The sequence below is a fragment of the Scyliorhinus canicula genome, chromosome 28 (assembly GCF_902713615.1).
Source record: "Scyliorhinus canicula chromosome 28, sScyCan1.1, whole genome shotgun sequence".
Lineage (NCBI taxonomy): Eukaryota > Metazoa > Chordata > Chondrichthyes > Carcharhiniformes > Scyliorhinidae > Scyliorhinus > Scyliorhinus canicula.
In genome coordinates this window covers 19,536,511-19,560,764 of record NC_052173.1, presented here as the reverse complement: position 1 = coordinate 19,560,764, position 24,254 = coordinate 19,536,511, and the positions used below count along the sequence as shown (strand labels likewise).

Genomic DNA, 24,254 nt, shown 5'->3' with positions numbered 1-24,254 from the left:
CCCCTATAACCAGGTCCACAAGTCCAGATGGAGCAGTCCAACAGACCACTTGGACATCATTTAAGGTCGAGACTTGCATGTGGTCACTGTGTCTCGAAGAGTTCTGATCTCAACCATCTAAAATCCTTATTATTGTACAAGAAGTGTTTGCTGAAGGCGATATATGCAAACGCGCGTGCACAATAATTGCTAATGCCAACAGGTTTGTGGCATAACAATGATTTCTTTCTTCTGCCTTTGCGTGAGGACTCTGCTCGTTAAAAGTGGCTTCTGAGGGGAACTTTAAGAATCATTTTCTCCGAACATTTGCTCCGTAGGTCCAAAAACTCTACCCCAGAGCTCCGCTGGCTTCAATTTACTTTCATTAGATCAGTCAAGTGAAGTGACCTAAGCAGCAGGCGTGGTGAAAATAATCCGCTGAATAGGAGCTAGCTGTTGCAGCTCATTAATAGTGAAGCTAAAGTTACTAAGTAACCCACTCATGTATAGTAATGACCACCCTACAGTACTGCATTGCCCCTTCTTAAATGTATGTGTGTGCTTGATAGAAATGCTGTCGAGGAGACGCCCAGAGAGCTAATCTTCAATAGCTTCCAAATCAAACCCATCAAGTCAAAGGTATTTGAAAGCCTTGAATACAAACTTAAGTCACAGAATCGTTTAAAGCAATGTTATTGTCTGACATTCTTTATCCAGACAGGCAGTATAGGGAGAGGAGGAGGCCATTTCGTCCCTCAAACCTTCACTTCTGTTCCATGAGACCTATCTGACTCCACAAACCTGCCTTTATCCCATATCCCTTATTATGTATAGTGACCAAAGGATTTATCGGTCTCCGATTGAAAATAAACAATTCATCCGGCATCAATTGCTTTTGTGTGTAGAAGTGACTCCAAATTCTGCTCCTGGGAGATCTCACTCTCATTTGTAGGCTCTTTCTACGGGCAGCACGGTGGCGCAGTGGTTAGCACTGCTGCCTCACGGAGCTGAGGTCCCAGGTTCGATCCCGGCTCTGGGTCACTGTCTGTGTGGAGTTTGCACATTCTCCCCGTGTTTGCGTGGGTCTCACCCCCACAACCTAAAGATGTGCAGGGAGGGTGGATTGGCCACGCTAAATTGCCCCTTCATTGGAAAAAATGAATTGGGTACTCTAAATTTATTTATTTAAAAAATTTTTAGGCTCTTTCTTAGGCTCCCCACCCAGCCCAAACAGTTAGTTTGAACTAACTAATGAGGCTCCAATTGCCAGACTGGGCCCAGTTGTGAAGTCAAGGATCGTTTGCCATCCTGAAGTTTGCCCGCTGCTGGAAAAGGCAGGTGTGTGAGTGTGGCACAGGAAGATCGAGTTTTCCGCGGGACATTCGAGCGTGCCACGTGGAATCTCCGGCCCCCATGCTCTGACATCAGTGCAGTTCTGGGAAGTGACCCCTTTGGATGTGTAACCTCACACGTCAAGAATGGCCACTTGCATGAGGTTCAGGAGGACTTCCACCAGTTGTGGAATCAGATCCCAGGAGGAGAACATCAGAAAAGATGGAGGCCCTTCAGCCTCTCAAACCTGTTCCCACATTCAGTTAGACCAAGGCTGATCTACAGCCCAATTCTACAGATCAGATGTCTTCAAAAGAGCAATAAACTGGAAGAAAACATTGAAATAGATTAATCTTAGTCATTTTACTTATTTTTTTCTGTACAAAGAAATCCCTCTGCTTTACACCATTAGAAATAATTACTAATACCCACAATGTGGCAATAATTTGCCATAGTTCCCAATCTACCACAAGGTGGCAGGAGATGCCAATTCCTTGGCAGCTCCTGTCTGAGCAGTACAATATCGCCATCTATTGGAATTCCTACAGCATCAACCCTTTTCCTCTGCAGTTTTTCTCGGATCAAAATGAATTTACTCGCAACGAGACTTGGGAGTTTTGCTGCTCTTAAACATCTCCTTCTGGGGCGTGAGGTCAGCACGATAGCACAGTGGCTAGCACTGTTGCTTCCCAGCTCCAGGGTCCCAGGTTCGATTCCCGGCTTGGGTCACTGTCTGTGCGGAGTCTGCACGTCCTCCCCGTGTCTGCGTGGGTTTCCTCCGGGTGCTCCGGTTTCCTCCCACAAATCCCGAAAGACGTGCTGTTAGGTGAATTGGACATTCTGAATTCTCCCTCTGTGTACCTGAACAGGCGCCAGAATGTGGCGACTAGGGGATTTTTGCAGTAACTTCATTGCAATGTTAATGTAAGCCTACTTGTGACACTAATAAAGATTATTATTATAGGTGGCACGGTGACAGAGTGGTTAGCACTGCTGCCTCACAGCGCCAGGGACGCGGGTTCAAGTCCAGCCTTGGGTGACTGTCTGTGTGGAATCTGCACGTTCTCCCCGTGTGTGCGTGGGTTTCCTCCGGGTGCTCCGGTTTCCTCCCAAAGTCCAAAGATGTGCAGGTTAGGTGGATTGGCCATGATAAATACAAGAGCAGGGATGTACTTCTGAGGCTGTATAAAGCTCTGGTCAGACCCCATTTGGAGTATTGGGAGCAGTTTTGGGCCTCGTATCTAAGGAAGGATGTGCCGGCCATGGAAATGCTCCAGAGGAGGTTCACAAGAATGATCCCTGGAATGAAGAACTTGTCGTATGAGGAACTGTTGAGGACTCTGGGTTTGTTCTCGTTGGAGTTTAGAAGGATGAGGGGGGGGATCTTATTGAAACGTACGATACTGCGAGGCCTGGATAGAGTGGACGTGGAGAGGATGTTTCCACTTGTTGGAAAAACTAGAACCAGAGGGCACAATCTCAGACTAAAGGGACGATCCTTTAAAACAGAGATGAGGAGGAATTTCTTCAGCCAGAGGGTGGTGAATCTGTGGAACTCTTTTCTGCAGAAGGCTGTGGAGGCCAAATCACTGAGTGTCTTTAAGACAGAGATAGAAAGGTTCTTGATTAATAAGGGGATCAGGGGTTATGGGGAGAAGGCAGGAGAATGGGGATGAGAAAAATATCAGCCATGATTGAATGGCGGAGCAGACTCGATGGGCCGAGTGGCCTAATTCTGCTCCTATGGTCTTTTGGCCCTTTAGTGTCCAAAGGTGTACAGGTTAGTTGGGGTTCAGGGGTTACGGGGATAGCGTGGGGGAGTGGGCCTAGGTAGGGTGCTCTTTCGGAGGGTTGGTGCAGACTCGATGGGCTGAATGGCCTCCTTCTGCATTGTAGGGTTTCTACAATCCTATAATTCTGTGGGTCTTCTCCCAATCATAATCTGAGAAAACTGTCTTTTGGAGAATAACAACGTTGTGCGATCTGGCTACAAGTAGTCTCCTTTCGTAGAGAAGGTAAAGAGGTGATTTACTCAAGGCTTTCAAAACCCTGACAGGTTATGATCGAGTAAATAAGGGGTTTCCAATGGCAGAAGGATGAGTGACCACAGGACACCAGATTGAAGGCGATTGGCAAAGGAACCAGAGGTGACATGAGCTATTATATTTTAAACACATTAAGTTGTTGAGATCTAGAATCAACTGGCTGAAAGGGAAATAGGTTCAATCGTCGCATTCAAAAGGAAGTGACTAAATGCTTCCCTTCATGACCAATGAGCTGGATTGGATAGTTCCACTAAAGAGGTTTTAGAACATAGAACATAGAACAGTACAGCACAGAACAGGCCCTTCGGCCCTCAATGTTGTGCCGAGCCATGATCACCCTACTCAAACCCACGTATCCACCCTATACCCGTAACCCAACAACCCCCCCCTTAACCTTACTTTTATTAGGGCACTACGGGCAATTTAGCATGGCCAATCCACCTAACCCGCACATCTTTGGACTGTGGGAGGAAACCGGAGCACCCGGAGGAAACCCACGCACACAGGGGGAGGACGTGCAGACTCCACACAGACAGTGACCCAGCTGGGAATCGAACCTGGGACCCTGGAGCTGTGAAGCATTTATGCTAACCACCATGCTACCCTGCTGCCTACTATAGTTTTATAAACTTTCAGCACCAGGAATCCGATCGCAATCTGATAAATAATCAATAAATAAATCATCAATAAATAGACACCACAAGCTATTTTGGGGAGAAATAATGTATTGTGATATGAACATATCTTTTATATATACATGTATGACTAGTTCATTTGCATACAAAGTTTATAGGATGACATTTCAACAAAATAGTAACAAGTCAAGGTAATGAATGGGAAGTGAGGGTGTTACAGTTTAGCTGAACCCCGTTCTCTCCTCCATCTTCCTACATGTACATTACAGCAAGGGTTACACTGGAACTAAAAATATCTCAACTGATTCATCATCTGCCTCGTCCAAAGAGAGTCCGTCATTTTGCGCTGTTTCTGGCTGTAACTGATTCGAGGCACCTAACTTTGCACAAATAGGGCAGCACGGTGGTGCAGTGGTTAGCACTGCTGCCTCACGCCGCCAAGGACCCAGCTTCGATCCCGGCCCCGGGTCACTGTCCGTGTGGAGTTTGCACATTCTCCCCGTGTCTGTGTGGGTCTCACCCCCACAACCCAAAGATGCGCAGGGTAGGTGGATTGGCCACGCTAAATTATCCCTTAATTGGAAAAAATAAAAGAATTGGGTATTCTAAATTTATTTTTTAAAACTTTGCACAAATAAGGGATGAGACCCCGAGACGTTCAGGATCTCGGGTTAGTGCACTAAATGATGTGTTGCCCATTCAGTCAGATAGAGAGCTATGGTTTTCTCTTCAGCCTTCTAGTCGGGTGTGAATGAACCCTTTTGTCAACACAAATACTTGATGTCTCCAGCACAGTTGAAATCTGTACAGCAGCTTAACTTGTTATGTTTCGCATAAATCACTGAAATATCACATCAGTGTGGCAATCTATATGTTATATTAAAGTGGCCATAGTCCCAGATGACCATCGGCTGCTTTCCCCTTTGAGGGGGAGAGCTGACTGGTGGTGGTTTAACCTGAGGATCACCACACGTCAGGCGAGGGGCAAGGTTGAGAAAGCGGGGTTCATGAGTAACCTCAGCCGGTACGGGAATTGACTGGACAGCTGTTTGGTGCCGCAGAGCGAGGCCAGCAGCGTGGGTTCAATTCCCGTCCCGACTGAGGTTATTCATGACGGCCCTGCCTTCTCAACCTTGCCCCTCGCCTGAGGTATGGTGATTATCTGGGACTATGGCAACTTTATTTTATACGTTATATTAGAAGTGAATGCAGAGACAAATTTCCATTTTTGTATGGACAATAAAGTTCTATTCTATCCAGAAATTAAGCGAATGTGAATTGAAAATCTTCAGGAAAGATTGTGTCAAACATCAAACAAACTTAAGACGCAAGTCAATTTCAAATGTAACTTCACAGCATCCAAGTGCGCATGTTACAATAAGAACCTTTACATCGAAAACCAAAGGATTGGTAATAGCACAAAGCACAGTCTCTACATCCTGATCAATTGCAATTACTTCAAGGGTTAAGATAATACTTTAAAACGAAAGTCGGAACTAACATGGCTTCAATTGGTTCAGATCGATTAAGTCACAGCAAATACTTCATTAACTCTAAATTATCAGGCTGTCTAATACTTTCACCGTGACTCTGGAGATATATTTGTAAGAGATCGCCCCAGAGACAGTGAAGCAAGTTTCTCTGATTAGGGCAGCACAGTAGCATAGTGGTTAGCACTGTGGCTTCACAGTGCCAGGGTCCCAGGTTCGATTCCACACTGGGTCACTGTCTGTTCGAGTGGCATCGCATTCAAAGCATTGTCTTTCATCTTTGCCTTTGTCTATATATATGTTTCTGGAACATACCTCTTCATTCACCTGAGGAAGGAGCAGTGCTCCGAAAGCTAGTGATTGAAACAAACCTGTTGGACTTTAACCTGGTGTTGTCAGACTTCTTACGGGCATTTTAGGCCGAGAAAGTGTGACTGGATAAATAGGTTTAAGCGTGCTCTTGCAAATTTTGTATTAAATGTCTTTTATTTTGTTACACTCCCCCCTGCTTCCAGCAGTGAGCATTCAATACACGAACCAAGCTGATTTATTCTGGCAATAGGTGGTCTCAAACGATCGATCGCCAGACTGAGCAGAAATGTGGAATTCGGTTTGGAATATAAATTATACCTTGATCTTAATCTTCATAAACTTTAAATCCTGCAGTTTATTTTTAAAGACTGCACAACTGTACATCCGCCCTCTCAACCTTGCCCCTCGCCTGAGGTGTGGTGACCCTCAGGTTAAACCACCACCAGTCAGCTCTCCCCCCCTCACAGGGGAAAGCAGCCTATGGTCATCTGGGACTGTGGCAACTTTACTTTTACTTTAAGGTTAAGAGAAACAATGATGGCTATCAATGGTCTGTGAGTACATATAAATAAGGGATAGGTCCAGGTAGCTGACTGTCTGTCCTTGGCTGTGGCTATATTCACAGCCGTGTGGCCTTGGGGAAGGAGACGGCAGTATCTAGAAGCATGTTTCAGACCTTTCACAACCAGTGGCATAATTGACTCCAGTTTAGCTGGGGCTCCTTGATGCCACACTCGGTCAAATGCTGCCTTGATGTCAAGGACAGTCACTCTCACCTCACCTCTGGCAGTCAGCTCTTTTGTCCATGTTTGAACCAAGGCTGTAATGAGGTCAGGAGCTGAGTGACCCTGGGAGGAACCCAAACTGAGTGTCAGTGAGCAGGTTATTGCTGAGTAAGTGCCGCTGTTGATGTCTCCTCACATCACTTTGCTGATGATGGAGAGTAGACTGATAGGGCAGTAATTGGCCGGGTTGAATTTGTTCTGTTTCTTGTGTACAGGACATACCTGGGCAATTTCCCACATTGCTGGGTAGATACCAGTGTTGTATCTGGACTGGAACAGCTTGGCTAGGGGTGGGGCAAGTTCTGGAGCACAGGTCCTTCAGTACTATTGCTGGGATATTGTCAGGGCCCAGAGCCTTTGCAGTATCCAGGGCCTTCAGCCGTTTGGACATCACGTGGAGTGAATCAAATTGGCTGAAGACTGACATCTGTGATGCTGGGACCTCTGGAGGAGCCGAGATGGATTATCCACTCGGCACTTCTGGCTGAAGATTGTTGCGAATGCTTCAGCCGTGTCTTTTGCAGATGTGATGGGCTCCTCCATCATTGAGGATGGGGATATTTATGGAGCCTCCAGTGAGTTGTTTAGCTGTCCATCACCATTCACAGCTGGATGTGGCAGGGCTACAGAGCTTAGATCATTGGTTGTGGAATCGCTGAGCTCTGTCTATAACTTGCTGCTTATGCTGTTTGACACAAGTAGTTCTGTGTTGTAGCTTCACCAGGTTGACACCTCATTTTTCAGTATGCCTGGTATTATTCCTGACACTCTTCATTGAACCAGGGTTGATCCCCTGGTTTGGTGGTTATGGTAGAGTGGGGGATATGCTGGGCCATGAGGTTACAGATTGTGGTTGGATACAATTCTGCTGCTGCTGATGGCCCACAGCTCCTCATGGATGCCCAGTTTGAGTTGCTACATCTGTTCAAAATCCATCCCAATTAGCACGGTGGTAATGCCACACAACATATATGATACATGTTTCATTATTCAGTGTGTGTGTTATTTCCTACACAAGGTAACACCCACTATGTCTTTTATACCACAATGAATGCGATTTCACTTCCATGAATTTGAAGATTTCAGTATGTATTGCATGAGTTCATGTCCATTTTGCTACCTAATGTATATACTTCAATGTATGATACATGGTCCATTATACATTGAGTGGGATTTTCCAAACACAGGTTATTATTGGTGAAATTATGTAAGGAATGGGATTCAGCAATGCGATCTCTGCCTATCTGTAATTTGCATTACATCTCCCAAAACCACCTTGTACAGAATTATTTACAATGGGACCCATTGCAGAGACTTACATAAATTGTGTTCCTCTCTAAATTTAGTGTCTTCATTCTGTGCATGCATATTCCGATCTAGCAAAAGGAAAGCTTACATCTGTAGTGTTTTTACTCCTCCTTTGTTGCAGCACTTGTTACTGATACTGCACCGGATTTCCATCTCTTCTATACCTACCTCGCCAGTGCACTTGGCATCACTTTCCCCTGTCCAACAAACAACCACAATGTTAAGGAAATGATTGGGAAAGGAGAACAAAATATCAGCAAAATAAATGAGCTGCCTGTCTCGGCAACCAGTTAGGCGAAGAACAGGCAAGATTCACAGTCCATTCAACCAGCTTCTCAAACTACATACAACTGGCCTCGGGCTGTATGACTTACATTCAATGTGATCAGTAAATATTACATGTGTCACAACTGTATCAAAATACCTCCGATCTATGCGGATAATTTGAATATCATTGCACATTCTGTGGTGGTCATTTTGTAATGTTCTTTTAGATATTTGATGACTAAAGCATATTTTTCCAAAACAAAAATGTACAATGGACGCCACTCCATCCGTGAAATCACCCGTGGGATCATTTGGATGCAGTTTAATAGAAAAAGTGAATTTTGAATGCAACACACTGGTCCAGTTTCACCTGGCGTTCAGTGAGCTTGAGCAGATTTAATAGGATATGTAAAAAGAAATTGCAGGATGAATTCGCGAGCGATTGCATTAAATGAGGTTTGGGAAGACAAGAGGGAGCCACGGTGGCGCAATGGTTAGCACTGCCGAGGTCCCAGGTTCGAATCCCAGCCCTGGGTCACTGTCCATGTGGAGTTTGCACATTCTCCCTGTGTCTGCGTGGGTTTCACCCCCACAACCCAAAGATGTGCAGAGTAGGTGGATTGGCCACACTAAATTGCCCCTTAATTGGAAAAATGAATTGGATACTCTAAATTTACATTAAAGAAAAGAAAGACCCGTCAATCGGGATTTAGGGAGATATAGATGTCTGAGCCAAAGTTCAGTCAGATATGTTGGATGAGAATGGAAATAAAATGTCAAATTGGTTTCAGTATGAGATCTGACAGTCAAGTGAGACTAACAGGAGGTGGGGGTGAGTACAGGGTGGTGTGTATTAATAATCTCAGGCAAACTAAAGGGTGAATCTTTGCTGAAGGGGTAACGACCAACACACTCTGATTTACTTTCAGTAAAACCCACATATTGTCCTGTAAATGGGGACAAGACTCCAATTCAATCAACTTATTCTGGAAGGCTCCGCCTTCTCAACCTTGACCCTCGCCTGAGGTGTGATGATCCTCAAGTTAAATCACCACCAGTCAGCTCTCCCCCTCAAAGGGGAAAGCAGCGATGGTCATCTGGGAGTATGGCGGCTTTACTGTTTCCAATCAGCTCACAGTCAGGAGGTCACCTACCTGCAGAGTCACTTCCATCTATTTCAGTGTCAGAGTTGCTCGCGTTGTCTGTTCCAAGCACCATCTGGGCACATTCCGGACTCCCAGCACCACTGGATGGCTCTACGAGGTTGGTACTTGTGGCACTGCCATCTCCTGGCAGACTTTCCCCCTGGTCCTCTGACAGCTCCTTCAGCAAGGTCTCTCGCATGTAGAATTCTTCTGCTTCCACCTCCTGGTGTTGGTGTGTCCTGGAGTCTGTATCTACCAACTGTTGCACCTTCTGATCGTCAGTGTTTTCCTGTGGGCTCGCTGCCTTTCCTTCCTGTTCTGGAGCGGAGACATCACTTTCCCCGTCCATTGTATCCAGTGCTTCCTCACTCTGGCCTGCCTGGCTGCACATGATCACAGTGTCTGAGGAGGCGCTACTGCCCCCGCTGCTCGGAGACAGCACCTCGCCCTCTTCACTCTTGTCTGGGGTGAGGGGCTGCCCCACCTCTTCACCATCCGACTCCGAATCGGGAGCCGTGTGACGCCGGATCCGGGAAAGCGACTCAAACACCATGTCGTGCAGATCCTGAGCAGCTGGCTCAGCTTCCTGCTCGCCATCCTTCCAAAGACCCGGGTGCTCCAAGTCTTCCTCATTCTCTGCGCTGGGCCCGGGTTCCACAGGGGCCCAGGAGGTTTCGTCTTGTGAAATTTCTTGCTGTGTTTGACTCTCCTCAGGGATAGGGGTCTTATCACCGGTCTCTCCATTGAACCTCGCCTCATCCAGTAAGTCAGGGGCAACACCAAGCGGCTGCAAGGTGCCAATAGTTGCTGGTTCGGGATCTTTCAACCCATCACAGCCTATCTTGCTCTCAAACCCATCCACACGGTCAGCAATCCACTGTCCTGGCCTCTTCTCTGTGGGAAGCTCCCCAGCCACTTCACTGTGCGTCTCCTCTGGCACAGGCCCCGTCTCTACCAGAAGTTCCATGGAATCGGTGTCCACATTGGGAAGACCCAATATACGACTGGCCCTTTTCTCCATGCTTTCCTTCACTTTGGGAGGGGGGATTGGATCTTCCTTTGTCTCCAGATCCCTCTTAGTGCTCTCAGAATCTCTGCTGTTAGATTGGCTGCCAGTGATTTCTCTCAATGGTGCCATGCCTTGGGCTATCCCTCTCACTCTCTCACTTACGTCTCCCGTTGCACTCCAGTCAATGGCCTTCCTACTGTCAGGGAGGGTATCCTGTTCAAGTGAAGCTGTGAAACCTTCAACTTCTATCGGGGATGAGAATCTCACACGTTCTTTCTTTGGCGAAGGAATGTATTCCACTTTAACGATTGCAGTGCTGGCGTCGATAATGAATACCCCATCGTGTGCTGGGCCCCGTGTCACGCCTTCACGGTTGAACCGATTAGCTGTTCTCACTGAAGAGCGCAATGGCTCCTTCCATTCTGGAAGCTTCCTTTCTCTCTGCTGATTCGCTACGGTGAGCCGTTTGCTGCCAAAGTGTTGCTGCTCACCGTCCAGCGAAACATCCCAAGCCTGTCTCTTCACAGACCGGGGCTTCCCAAGTACCTTCCATTCCAAAGCCGACACTATCCTGTCATGTCCAATGCCGTCTGGCCCACATCTATTACTGGGCGACATCAGCCCCATTTCCTTTCTCCTGCAGCCTCTGTCCCACTGGGCACCCTCTTGCGCCGCTACCTGCAAACCACTCACTGACCATTCAGCACTCCTTTGATCAAATCTCTCTTTTCTCATTGCGTTCTCAGGGTCTCTCCACCTTGTCATTCCTTCCCCATCTCCAGGAGCAAGCTGCTGTCTCGTCCTTTCTCCAGGTGCCTGCGTATTGCCAGCACTGAAGTGGTGGTCTGAATTTGAAGTATAATTCAGATTCCGCCAGCCATGTGTCTCAATATCATGGTTGGCGCTTCTAAATTTCATCGTGTCTGGATGAAACTCCTGCTTGCTTGGGTAAGCGTGTGCTTCCACACAATCTGGAGGTCTTCCTGCCTCCATGTTGGCAGAGTTAGAACCTTGAAGCTCAGAAAAGCGTCTCTCGCGCTGGGTCAACAGGGGTGACTCAAGCCCATCTGGCCAGCTTGGCACATCTGACTTCCTGCCAACTTTGGGCAGTGTATGCGACCTCGGGTCCTGGGCCTTCTGACTGCTATCGGGCCTCGAGATTAGACAGAAGACAACTTCACCTCTTTTACTTCGAAGGACATCCCCCTTCATCCTGTTCATCGCCTGGTTCTCTATATCCTCGTCTTGAAGCCAACCGTCCGATTCAATATGTGGATTTGGCGCTTTCATACCTCCATGTTTCAGATCAGATCGTTTCTGTTTCTCCTTGCCGCTTTTTCCAGACGTGTGATAAAGTGGGAAGCTCACATCTCCTGGGCGCTGTGTAACTCCGGGAGATAGATATGCATCCATGGTGCGCCAGCCACCATAACTGGTGCCAGGGTCTCGTTCAGTTACCAGTGCACCATAACGTTCAGGATCGATACATTTTCTCTTCTGATGGACCTGGCCCATTTTCTCATTTCTACTAACTTGAGAACAATTGGGTCTGTCGGCAGTCACGTTTGCAAAGCCATCCTGTGGAGATTTAAATCCTAGTTCTGAAGCTGGGGGATAAATTCGGTCTCGTTCGCCATCAAATGAGTCCGGATTTCTGGCTGGAAATGCGGTTTTCACATTCGATCCGAAAACACCATAACCGCCCTGAGGTTTTCTCTCTCCCCCCAATGCTTGCTGGCACATATATTGAGGCATCTCATAATGGCCTGGAAAGCTGGTGGTCTTGTGAACAGGAGCTGGACTTTTCTGCATGTTCCTCTGGTAGTTCTCCAACTGTGCAATTTTCCTCTCCTGATCCGCTCTCACTTTCATCTGCAAGTACATCTCGTAGCTTGGAGGTTTCAGGGGGCGTTCTTTGTAGCCTTTGCCTTCGAAACTACTGGGCGATGGAAGAATTCTCCTTTCTGATGGCTCTGTCTGGGGGCCAAGCTGTGTGTAGTCTGATAGATTGGCAGCTTCTCTGTGGGGCCAGTGGTCTCTTGTCCAATGCTCTTTAGAAAATGGATAAACCTCGGCCTGTCTGGAATCAGCGGGTTGGTTGAGGGGAGGCGATTGGGGCAAATCCCTTATGTACAGGGGCTCCCATTCCTCATCGATTGGCTCATAGAGTAGAGGCAGCGGTCGACGAGCCTGCTTTTGCTGATGTCCCAGTGGCCTTTTGAACTGCTCGGGAGAATTCCAGCCTCTTCTCAAGTTCATGCTGCTTTCCCATGCCTCCTGCGGCCTCATGTAGCACATGTCCCTTTTCTCTTTCGACTCCCATATTTCCAGGTCTTCCAGGCCTCCCCTGTCCCAGTGCCCCACGTACTTGGGCGCATTCACGTCTTTGCCCGTCGCTACTTTGCTGGACATGCCGGCTTGGCACCGGTGAGCCCGGGGGTCGCCCTGTCCATTTCTGTAGTGGGGGTCCCCTCGATTTGTGGAATCCTGCAAAATGTTTGGAATTGGTTCGTTTTGCCTCCTGGAGTTCACTTCTCTCTCCATTCTCACCGAGGCCAGAGGAGGCATCAAAGCTTTTTCCCAATAACTGCAAGCAAAAACAAATCAATATGGTATTACTTCTGGGTGAAGTGAATGAAATGCAATAACAAATATATCCTTCAAGACTAAGATTCATAAGGCTGAGTATTTGTTCACTGTTCATCATAATCATATCGGGCAGCATAGTGGTTTGCACTGTTGCTTCACAGTACCAGGGTCGCAGGTTCGATTCCCGGCTTGGGTCACTGTCTGTGCGGAGTCTGCACATTCTCCCCGTGTCTGCGTGGGTTTCCTCCGGGTGCTCTGGTTTCCTCCCACAGTCCCAAAAAACGTGCTGTTAGGTGAATTGGACATTCTGAATTCTCCCTCTGTGACCCGAACAGGCGCCGGAATGTGGCGACTAGGGGCTTTTCACAGTAACTTCATTGCAGTGTTAATGTAAGCCTACTTGTGACACTAATAAAGATTATTATTAAAGATTATTATTATGCCTGCATGTGGTGCAGTGGTTAGCACTGGGACTACGGCGCTGAGGACCCGGGTTCGAATCCCGGCCCTGGGTCACTGTCCATGTGGAGTTTGCACATTCTCCCCGTGTCTGCGTGGGTTTCACCCCCACAACCCAAAGATATGCAGGGTAGGTGGATTGGCCACGCTAAATTGCCCCTTAATTGGAAAAGAATATGTATAATTGGGTACTCTAAACTTATTTTTTAAAAGATTAGTATTATAAGCCTGGAGCTGATGAACAAACCCATCTATTATATTATGGATGTAGGTGGATTGGCCATGCTAAATTGCCCTTTAATTGGGTAGAAATGTAAAAATCAAACAAGGTTGCCCCGAATGACAATGGATCTTGAATGCATCATCCTGTGTATTCTCACGACCGAGGTTAAGTCTGTATGGGGCAAGGTAACTGAGGCTATGGGCATATCCCTCTACCTCTGCTGCTAGCAGTCTTTTTAGCCCCTAGATTGCCTGCTACATCTTGGACACCATTTCTGGGTCTAAGTTCCTAATATCTCTCGATCCTGGCTGAACTGGATGCCAATTTTCCCCTTCCAGTACACAGGAGACACAGAGGCACCCCTACTCTCCAGCTAAGAGCAGCCACCTCCAGAGAGCCTAATGATCAAACCTGGCGGTGTATCTTAGAATGACATTATAAAACGTGTCTCTAGATTCACCGACAGCAACTTCTGGATGTTACTCTGCTTATGGGCAGACTCCAGAAGCCGCTGCCACTTTTAGTGGAGCAATAGCAGCGAGTACTGGCTGTTTCCCAGTCATTACTAACTACAAAGTCCGGGTCACGAGTTAAATCTCTGCTTTGTAAAAACCTGTTGCTTTTTTACTCTGAAGGGCAGTTAGGGATGGACAATAAATCCTGGCCAGTGGCGCCACATCCCAAGAAGGAATTCTTAAAAATAAATCAGTACAAATGGAGCTTTTAATGCTGGATTCTGATAATTACACAAGCTGGGATGTTCGAGTACGTCAATTGTTTAATGATGTGAAGCTACAGATTCTGTAATCGGGAAAGACGTACTAAAAATTGGCCTGTATGGTTGAGGGCATCAGCTTTCAATTTTACTGATACCTTTGACCTTTAATTATCATGTCACACCACATCAAATTAATTGGCAGATTAGCCTGTTCCTTTATTTTGATGGGTCAAGGTTCCACATCTAATCTAATTGTTTTATTTGCATTGTATGTATGGAAACCATTCAGGCATCAAATGGACATTCCAGTTATATAGTCTGTGCTTGAATAAGAGCAGCATTTGCCTAGTCTGCCAGGTGAATGACGATTGTGTGCTCTCTAAGAGGCCTATATATAGCTCCATTGAAGGTTAGAGCATCAAGTGTAACTAGGACAGATGACGCGGGTTAGAACTTAGTCACAACTAAAAATATGCCACTAGCTTAATATATGGAGCAGTGTCCCAGCACATGTTCATTTCCAAACCACTTTTGAAATCATTGCTCCAGGCAAGTGACCAAACTGGAACTTAAACACTTACTCAAACATATTCCTTATCCTCTATAAGATGAACAAATTCATTGGTGCTTACGTGGATCTCCCAGGAAAGGTCCCATATCTACCCAGAGAGCCATAGTTGCCATAGTTGTCATAATCCCTCATTCCAGAGTTCATTTACTCTCTTTTTTTTAATTTTCACCTTCAAAGGGGAGCAAAATGATTCAATCACAAGGAGAAAAAGACGCTTGGATATCAATATACTGCTGAATACCATAGTGCTTTATTCTATATGTACTGAAATGTGTCTGTCTTCGTACGACAATAATTCCCATTGCTCAAAGCTCCACTTCAGAGCAGCAGGCCTTCTGTACACAGGGATGCGATTCGGGACTGGAAGCAGTGCACAGCGGCCATTGTTCAGTGGGGAGCATGATCATTTGAATCATAAGGTCATGGTTCAAGCCCTGGGCAGCATGGTGGTGCAGTGGTTAGCACTGCTGCCTTACGGCACCGAGGTCCCGGGTGCAATCCCGGCTCTGGGTCACTGTCCGTGTGGAGTTTGCACATTCTCCCCGTGTCTGCGTGGGTTTCACCCCCACAACCCAAAGATGTGCAGGGTAGGTGATTGGCCACGCTAAATTGCCCCTTAATTGGAAAAAAAGAATTGGGTTCTTTAAATTTTCTAAAAATGGCTCAAGCTCCATTTCAGAGATATCAGCCAGGATTAGACTGTCAGTGCTGTACAGTACTTCAGGGGGGGGGGAGATAGATTATCTGGTCATTATCGCAGTGCTGTTTCGGGATCTTGCTGTGCACCATTTGCCCATCACATTTTGTGCTTTACATCAGGGACAATACTTCAAAAATACTGAAGGGGAAATGGAGAACAAAAATAAGAGAACAAGTCAGAGAGATCTAGGTGTACAGGTCCACAGATCAAGAAGGCATACGGCATGCTTGCCTTCATTGGCCGGGGCATTGAGTATAAGAGTTGTCAAGACATGTTGCAGTTGTATAGAACCTTAGTTAGGCCACACTTGGAGTATAATGTTCAATTCTGGTCGCCACACTACCAGAAGGATGTGGAGGCTTTAGAGAGGGTGCAGAAGAGATTTACCAGGATGTTGCCTGGTATGGAGGGCATTAGCTATGAGGAGAGGTTGAATAAACTCGGTTTGTTCTCACTGGAATGACGGAGGTTGAGGGGCGACCTGATAGAGGTCTACAAAATTATGAGGGGCATAGACAGAGCGGATGGTCAGAGACTTTTTCCCAGGGTAGAGGGGTCAATTACTAGGGGGCATAAGTTTAAGGTATGAGGGGCAAGGTTTAGAGGAGATTTACGAGGCAAGTTTTTTTACACAGAGGGTAGTGGGTGCCTGGAACTCGCTGCCGGAGGAGGTGGTGGAAGCAGGGACGATAGTGACGTTTAAGGAGCATCTTGGCAAATACATGAATAGGATGGGAATAGAGGAATACGGACACAGGAAGTGTAGAAGATTGTAGTTTAGACGGGTAGCATGGACGGGCGAGTGGCCTAATTCTGCTCCTATGTCTTATGATTTTAAAAGAACTTCATGGGCTGTCGAGCACTTTGCCCACGTCGCAAATCAATGAAAGGCGCCATGTAAATGCAAATCTTTCTTTTGTCAAGTATTAATTTATTTGATACGGAGTAGGTTTGAAATTCAGAAACTTCCAGGAGAAAAGCAATGATAAAAAGGAATTGGTGCAAAAAATGTAAATTTTAAAAACCAAGCCATCAATCCAATAATGGTGCCCAGATAATAAGTTTCATCCCTAATGTAAGCTATTTTGTTTCACAAAACCAACAATTGTTCCATTCGAAATGAGGGAGCATGAAGTAAATCTTCTCAGAGTTGCGCTCTGAACAAGTTTCATACTTTGGTGCATGGGAAGATTTACTGTAGAATTTGGAAAACACGGCAAATCTATGTAACTACTCACCAACTGAAGAATGTATAGTGTAGCCCTCCGTATCACTCTCTCGCTGTGTCGCCTTCCGTTGCTCTGCCCCAGCTACTGTTTAATTCACCGCCTTGCTGGATTCCAAATAATGAGTTATTATTTGAAAGTTTTTTCTAATGAAGTCCTGTGTTTTCTTTTCTTCCCCTCTTGGTGCTATGGAATTCAACTCCGACTGAGATCGGCAACACTTGTCATTTATTGCGAAAGTGTAATAATTACAAACTTCACAGATTGGAGTCAAAAGGGCTTTCGAGCACCAACACTCCCACCAAATTCTGCACAAATTCCTCCTGATGTGGAAGTAATGAGTTGAAAGCATTCTGCTCATAGTGTTGATGTCAGCATGTTCTGAAAGTTGTACTGACAGCAGAAACATTGATGGCCGCTATCTTTCCCTCTCTCTCACTGATATCATTACATCATGATTTTTTGGAATGAACACATTTCGGCGTGTTTTGGTGAACTTGTTCCAAGGAGGGCGAGGCAAGAATTCCTCCCATTTTGTCACACAAGGGTGTGAGGTGCCATATCTCGGATGAAAGCCATTTCAACCTCCTCCATTGAGCGAAGCCACAGTGTCACAGTGAGAGATCAGGTGGAATTCTGACAAATTGACTGGGTTGCTTGTTTAACTTTCTCCTATCTCCAGCCCAGGCCCCAGTTCATCTCTTCACATTTGTTGCGACTGCGCTTGTGTTTTATTCCCAAATATTTTAATTTCCACAGATTCTCCTTCGCCCTCTCCCACACTTTTGGGCAACAAGGTCAAGATATTTCTCTGCAACTGTTGCCAATTGGCAGTTCCGCACTCGTCCTGTAAAGCACAGATTAGAGCGAAATGTTTACTTCTCCTAACTCCAGTTGGTGAAATATTCCATTATTAATACAATTAATGTAGCAATTTTTTTACAATGTGTTGATTGAAAATTTTTCATGATAAACAGAATAATATAAAGCAATTAATTTAAGTTGCAATGACAAACACTCAAAAGCACTAATTAACTTAATCCCCCAAAACTAAACCAAACTCCTGAACAATTGACGATGACTAGTTCTTTAAAAAAGGAAATGATTGGCCGCCATCTTAGGTAGAACCCTTCTACCGCCCCCTAATGGTATACCTGACCTACTCCTAATGCAAGAACGATATGATGTCACCAAACCAAGCTGAGACACTGGGTGGAGTGGGAGACTTCCACCCCAGCAGAACTCGTCTCTGGGCTATTAATGAGGCAAAGGCAGGAACATCCGTCTTCACCCCCGTCTGCAGCACCGGGGAGTCTGATACCCCGAAAATGGGCACCAGTGGACATGGCTCCAAATTGACATTCAATACTTCCACTCACCTGATGAAGGAGCTACGCTCCGAAAGCTAGTACTTCCAAACAACGAAAAGTACAGCACAGGAACAGGCCCTTCGGCCCTCCAAGTCTGTGCCGACCATGCTGCCCGTCTAAACTAAAATCTTCTACACTTCCGGGGTCCGTATCCCTCTATTCCCATCCTATTCATGTATTTATCAAGATGCCCCTTAAATGTCACTATCGTCCCTGCTTCCACCACCTCCTCCAGCAGCGAGTTCCAGCCACCCACTACCCTCTGTGTAAACAACCTGCCTCGTACATCTCCTCTAAACCTTGCCCCTCGCACCTTAAACCTATGCCCCCTAGTAATTGACCCCTTTACCCTGGGAAAAAGCCTCTGACTATCCACTCTGTCTATGCCCCTCATAATTTTGTAGACCTCTATCAGGTCGCCCCTCAACCTCCGTCGTTCCAGTGAGAACAAACCCAGTTTATTCAACCGCTCCTCATAGCTAATGCCCTCCATACCAGGCACCATCCTGGTAAATCTCTTCTGTACCCTCTCTAAAGCCTCCACATCCTTCTGGTAGTGTGGCGACCAGAATTGAACACTATACTCCAAGTGTGGCCGAACTAAGGTTCTATACAGCTGCAACAAACAAACCTGTTGGGCTTTAACCTGGTATTGTAAGACTTCTTGCAGAAAACAGTAAGGTGAATATAAACCACTAAATGCTACTTCTAGTAACCCTAACCCCAAACAGAACAATAACACTAAGCTCATTATCCCGTAACAGCCTCCCCGAACAGGCGCCGGAATGTGGCGACTAGGGGCTTTTCACAGTAACCTCATTGAAGCCTACTCGTGACAATAAGCGATTTACATTTTCATTTCATTTCATTATCTTAAACTGAAATAATATACTAGCAGCAGTCAACCCCTCAGCCCCGCTCCCATTAGCTAACTCTTTGGCTAACAGGGTGGCTACCGCCCAGAAAGTGAAGAAAAATGCTTACAGAAAAAAGACACATAGTATAAAAACCCTTTAAAACATAGCACTCCAACAGAGAGCTATATATTTTCACAACAGTTAGAACAAATCAAACAAAAACCCACATAGAATTAAACCCCCTGACCAGATCCAACTTTCAAAACATTCAACACCAACAAGAACAGAAAAATACAAACATGAACAAGGAACCCCAGCAATTCCATATATCAACATGCCCATCCCCACTATCCAAAAACCTCAAACATCCCCGCGCCCAGCCCATGCTTCTTTACGCAGGAATCCACCTCTCCCAGTACATCAAAAAAGGTATTTTCCCTCAAAGGTCACTCTTAGTGGCATCAGGTACACAACCTCAAACTGGACTTGGCTTTTATGTATGGAGGCTTTGGCCTTGTTTAATGCCACCCGCTTCTTTACCAGCTCCACTCGCACAAAAGATGTGGCCTCCCCATTTGTAGTTATGATGCTCCTTTGCCCATCTCAGGACCCGCTCATCGGAATGGGGCACCTGTCGAGGAGTCTGGTGGGCTCGATCCAGCTCAGGGAGGGGATGTGGGTCTATCCTCCCCCACCATCTTCCCAAATATCTTTGCAAAATGCTGTGTGGGAGTTGGGCCTTCCATCCCCTCTGGCAGCCCCACACTTTGGGTGTTTTGCCTCCTGGAACGATTCTCCAAATTGTTCACTTTGTCCTTCAGCGCTTTATTCCCATCAGCCATCTCGGCTTCCAGAGAGGCTATCTGGTCACTTATGCCTCTCAAGGGCCACTCCCCAGGCCCTGTACCATGTCACCATGTGCCTTGACCGTTTTGTTGGTCCACTCCAATGCCAAACAAATGGGAGCCAAGGCCTCTTCCATTGATTTGCGGTGGTCCCCCGACACAAACTGCTGCCGCCAAGGTGCGAGAAAGCATCTTGGCCGTTAGTGGAGTGGCCGGAGTCACAGAGGCTGCCTCCGCCATTTTCTCCACCGATGCGCCCTAAAAAGCCTCCGACTCAGTCCACGGACGTCTACTTTCAGGCGTTTTCCCCCCTGGGGTTTCTCGGCATTTCACCCGTGTCGGTACCTTAGCACATTAAACAGGTGGGTTTTTAAATTAAATTACCCCCTGAAACGAAAAGGAGTAAAAGAGCAGTACCCTAGCGGGAGCCACCTCCAACTAATAAAAAGCAAGACGCAAGGGTTTTGCAGACAAAAGAGTTAGATGGGTGACTTGAACAGACTATCAGGACGGTAAAGGGAAGATCAGTATTGCTCAACTTGTCGTCATTGAAAGGACAATTTTGTACTGTTCAAACACACACACACACTTACATACTCGTCAAGACTGCTTCACTTCCCCTGACTTGGTCCTCCTTGTCCTGTTATATACTCTGGGATAACACTGGCTGCAACTGGATGTAGCTTTAACCAAAAGATACTCCAGACCTTGAAGTTAGTTCAATCTGATTTATTGAACCTGTAGCACAGTTAGCGCAGTTCTCTGTGAGTTCGACTCTGCTAACCTAAGTGTGATGACTCTGTCTGACTGAACCAGACTAGCTGTTAGCCACGTGCTGGAGGTGTGATACTGTACATACACCCTGACTCACTCTGTAGATGTTCATCAGTGGAAAGAGGCGGAGTGTGAGTGTCTTGTGACTTTTAAAGTGAGATACCACCCCAGAGTGTCCTGCCTGCTTATTGGTCACATCCTGTTCTCTGTGTTCATTAGCTGCCTGTCTGTGCCTGTATGTATATATCATTGTCTGCACATCATGACACTCCTCATTTGAACCTGGATTTAAAGTGAGGTCATTGACTGGAATTAGTGTTCGGGGGGGGGGGGGGGGGGGGGGCAACTTGCAAGCAGATCTTTTATGACTTATTATGCAAGTTTTGGAAAAGTTTGACTAAAATCCCTAAGCTTTAAAAGGAAAGGATTGTTATACGTGGGAAGGACTGAATGAGTAATACAGCTGTTAACACTCAAAGTAAAAACGTCTGGCCGTTTGAACCATCGGGGTGTTTGTGGGATCTCCCTGTGCACAAATTACCTGTTGGGTTTCCCACATTCCAATGGCCACTGCACTTCACAAAGAACGTCATTGGCTGTGAAGTACTTTGGGGCACTCCATAAGTGCAAGACTTTTTCTTGTTCCTCAAACTTGCTGGTTGGTGAGCTTTGAAACCCTGGTCAGGAGCAAGCAACAATTTATCCTCCCGTTTATCCGTCTGACCTGGCACATTATTCCATTTTCTAATCATGGCTGCCTTTTCAGAAAAGTCATCGCATGATGCAATTAGTGTCCCCAAATCACAACGGCCAGTTTTGCAGGACTTTGAGGAATATGCTCTCCAGAGAAAAACAAAAGATCAAATTGATGGTCCTACTGCATTTTATTATTCCTACAAAACAATTACGTTTTTTCCTTCACAAAGTGAGCGCATTCACTGCAGAGATGCTGAAAGCAGCCTGAGGCAATACAGAATTCCTGAATGCAGCGCTAATGATCTGGCAAACGATTTCTCCTGCTTGTATTTTCTCAGTCTGTCCAAAAACTCGACCGAGGTTGAATGGGGATTCACAGTGAGATTAGCAAACACCAGCTCAGCACAAAGTGAGCAGGCAGGTCATGAGTCCGAGGCCAGGATTATTTCCGCAACAGCCATTCACTCACTCAGTAGAACCACAGCAACATTCAGGCTAATTGTTGCATTTCTGATTTTTGCAATTTATTTTAAAAATGGATTGCCGACAGTTAGGGTCAGCTTCCCACTTCCAATGAATTGCATCCTCCACACGCCAACAGTTTAGCTACTTTAGAGGCATGGAGGTTTTACAGCACAGAAAGAGGCCATTCGGCCCATCATGTCCGTGCTGGCCATCAAGAATTTATCTATTCTAATCCCATTTTCCAGAATTTGGTCCATAGCCTTGTGTGCTGTGGCGTTTGAAGAGCTCATTTAAATGCTTTTTTTCCCCATCAATTTAGAGTACCCAATTCATCTTTGCCCCCAATTTAGGGGCAATTTAGCATGGCCAATCCACCTAGCCTGCACATCTTTTGAGTTGTGGGGGCGAAACCCATGCAGGCAAGTGGAGAATGTGCAAACTCCACGCGGAATGGGCGGCACGGTAGCATAGTGGTTAACACTATTGCTTCACAGCGCCAGGGTCCCAGGTTCCATTCCCGGCTTGGGGTCACTGTCTGTGCGGAGACGGCACGTTCGCCCCGTGTCTGCGTGGGTTTCCTTCGGGCGCTCCGGTTTCTTCCCACAAGTCCCGAAAGACGTGCTGTTAGGTGGATTGGACATTCTGAATTCTCCCTCTGTGACCCGAACAGGCGCTGGAATGTGGCGACTAGGGGCTTTTCACAGTAACTTCATTGCAGTGTTAATGTAAGCCTACTTGTGACACTAATAAAGATTATTATTATTAGTGACCCAGGACCAAGATTGAACCTAGGTCCTCAGCGCTGTGAGGTAGCAGTGCTAACCACTGTGCCACCCCTATCTAAATGCTTCTTAAATGTTATGAGGGTTCCTGTCTTTACCACCCTTTCAACCAACCTCTGGGTGAAAAAGTATTTCCTCAAATCCCGTCGAAATCTCCTGCCCCTTAGCTTAAATATGTGCGCCCTGGATATTGCCCTCTACTAAAGGGAAAAGTTTCTTCCTATCCACCCTATCTATGCCTCTCATAATTCTGCACACCTTGGTCAGGACCCCCGTCAATCTTCTCTGCTACAATGAAAACAACCCCAACCTTTTGAGAGGTTCTGTGGAACGTATATGTGGCAGTGTGGGCAGCACAGTAGCACAGTGGTTAGCACTATGGTTTCACAGCTCCAGGGACCCAAGTTCGATTCCCACTTGGGTCACTGTCTGTGTGGAGTCTGCACGTTCTCCCCGTGTCTGTGTGGGTTCCCTCCGGGTGCTCCGGTTTCCTCCCACAAGTCCCGAAAGACGTGCTGTTAGGTGAATTGGACATTCTGAATTCTCCCTCTGTGACCCGAACAGGCTCCGGAATGTGGCGACTAGAGGCTTTTCACAGTAACTTCATTGCAGTGTTAATGTAAGCCTACTTGTGACAATAAAGATTATTATTATATGCTAAGTATGCATATAAAATCATTTTAACACGTAATAAATGGTGTGAGAAACATGCCCATTACAAATGCAGGTCTGCTGAATAAACCTTCTCCGATTCATTTGTGTCAGTTGCAGCCATAACTGGTCAGAGTGCCTTTTTTTTTAATTTTAGGGTACCCAATTCATTTTTTCCAATTGAGGGGCAATTTAGCGTGTCCAATCCACCTGCCCTGCACATCTTTGGGTTGTGGGGGCGAGACCCAGGCAGACACAGGGAGAATGTGCAAAACACTGCTCTGCATTCTGTCCAATAGTCCAGGATAGAACCTTTTTACTCCGCAACACCTCATCACTTGGAGCTCCTTGCTGCCTGGACAGTAACACTTTCTTTCTAAAAGCCACAGTGCCTGTTAGAGTGTCATCTGGAATACAGAATGTTCTTATAAGCCTTTTTCCTAATTATTTGTTTTCTCTGGCACTTGAGGGTTCTGAGCGTGTGCAAGCGTTGGCAGCTTTTGCAGTCTGCAAGAGGGTGATCTGTAAACAAGACTTGTTTTACTCGTGTTCCTGTTTTCATAGTTATTACTGTTACTACTGTTCTACTGTGTATTATATTTGTATGTAATATATTTATAATACCTCGCTATATATTGGTATAAAGAAGTTCCTTCTTTAAACAACACATTCGACTATCTTCTTTATGGTCTCAAGTTACCACATTTTGGAGATGAGGAGAAAACAGCAGCAAAATAAAACAACGTTTTGTGATAGTCAGCATGGCAACAAGGTTGTATTCAGTGAGTAGCTAGTTTTCATTGTGGGTTCACACAACAGCATTTCAAGTTAGCACTATGGCTATGTTTGGGGATGAAAGAAGCGAGGACTGGGCTGAACACGTGGCAAGGTTGCAGCATTTATTTTTAGCAAATAGAAAATGGAGCAAAACAACGCTCAACTCTCCTGTGTTTGTGTGTTTGTGTGCGGGGTGAAGATTTACAAGTTGATGAGGAATCCGGTCCACACCACGGAAGATTTC

The 24,254-nt window shown here is 46.2% G+C and overlaps 1 protein-coding gene across 2 annotated transcripts; it reads right to left on the bottom strand.

Annotated features, from left to right (window-relative positions):
- Positions 1-7,369: 7,369 nt before the first annotated feature.
- Positions 7,370-17,482, bottom strand: LOC119958245. 2 transcript variants are annotated; one of them, XM_038786656.1, is made up of 4 exons: positions 16,806-17,482; positions 14,929-15,036; positions 9,308-12,894; positions 7,370-8,083 (listed from the first exon to the last, which is right to left on the bottom strand). In XM_038786656.1, exons 2-4 carry the CDS (start codon positions 15,009-15,011, stop codon positions 7,971-7,973), a joined length of 3,783 nt encoding a protein of 1,260 aa, XP_038642584.1. In that variant the 5' UTR covers positions 15,012-15,036; positions 16,806-17,482; the 3' UTR covers positions 7,370-7,970. The 2 variants fall into 2 exon arrangements, with proteins under 2 accessions (XP_038642584.1, XP_038642585.1); XM_038786657.1 differs by lacking the exon at positions 14,929-15,036.
- Positions 17,483-24,254: the final 6,772 nt, after the last annotated feature.

What these genes read in the sequence shown, in the direction of transcription:
- LOC119958245 (XM_038786656.1), bottom strand. Translation starts at nt 15,011, where the DNA reads ATGAACTCTGGAATGAGGGATTATGACAACTATGGCAACTATGGCTCT. An exon ending in ACCTTTCCTGGGAGATCCAC is followed by an intron (nt 12,895 to 14,928) that starts GTAAGCACCAAT and finishes TTTTGCTTGCAG; the next exon opens with TTATTGGGAAAAAGCTTTGA. An exon ending in AGATGGAAGTGACTCTGCAG is followed by an intron (nt 8,084 to 9,307) that starts GTAGGTGACCTC and finishes TTTGTTGGACAG; the next exon opens with GGGAAAGTGATGCCAAGTGC.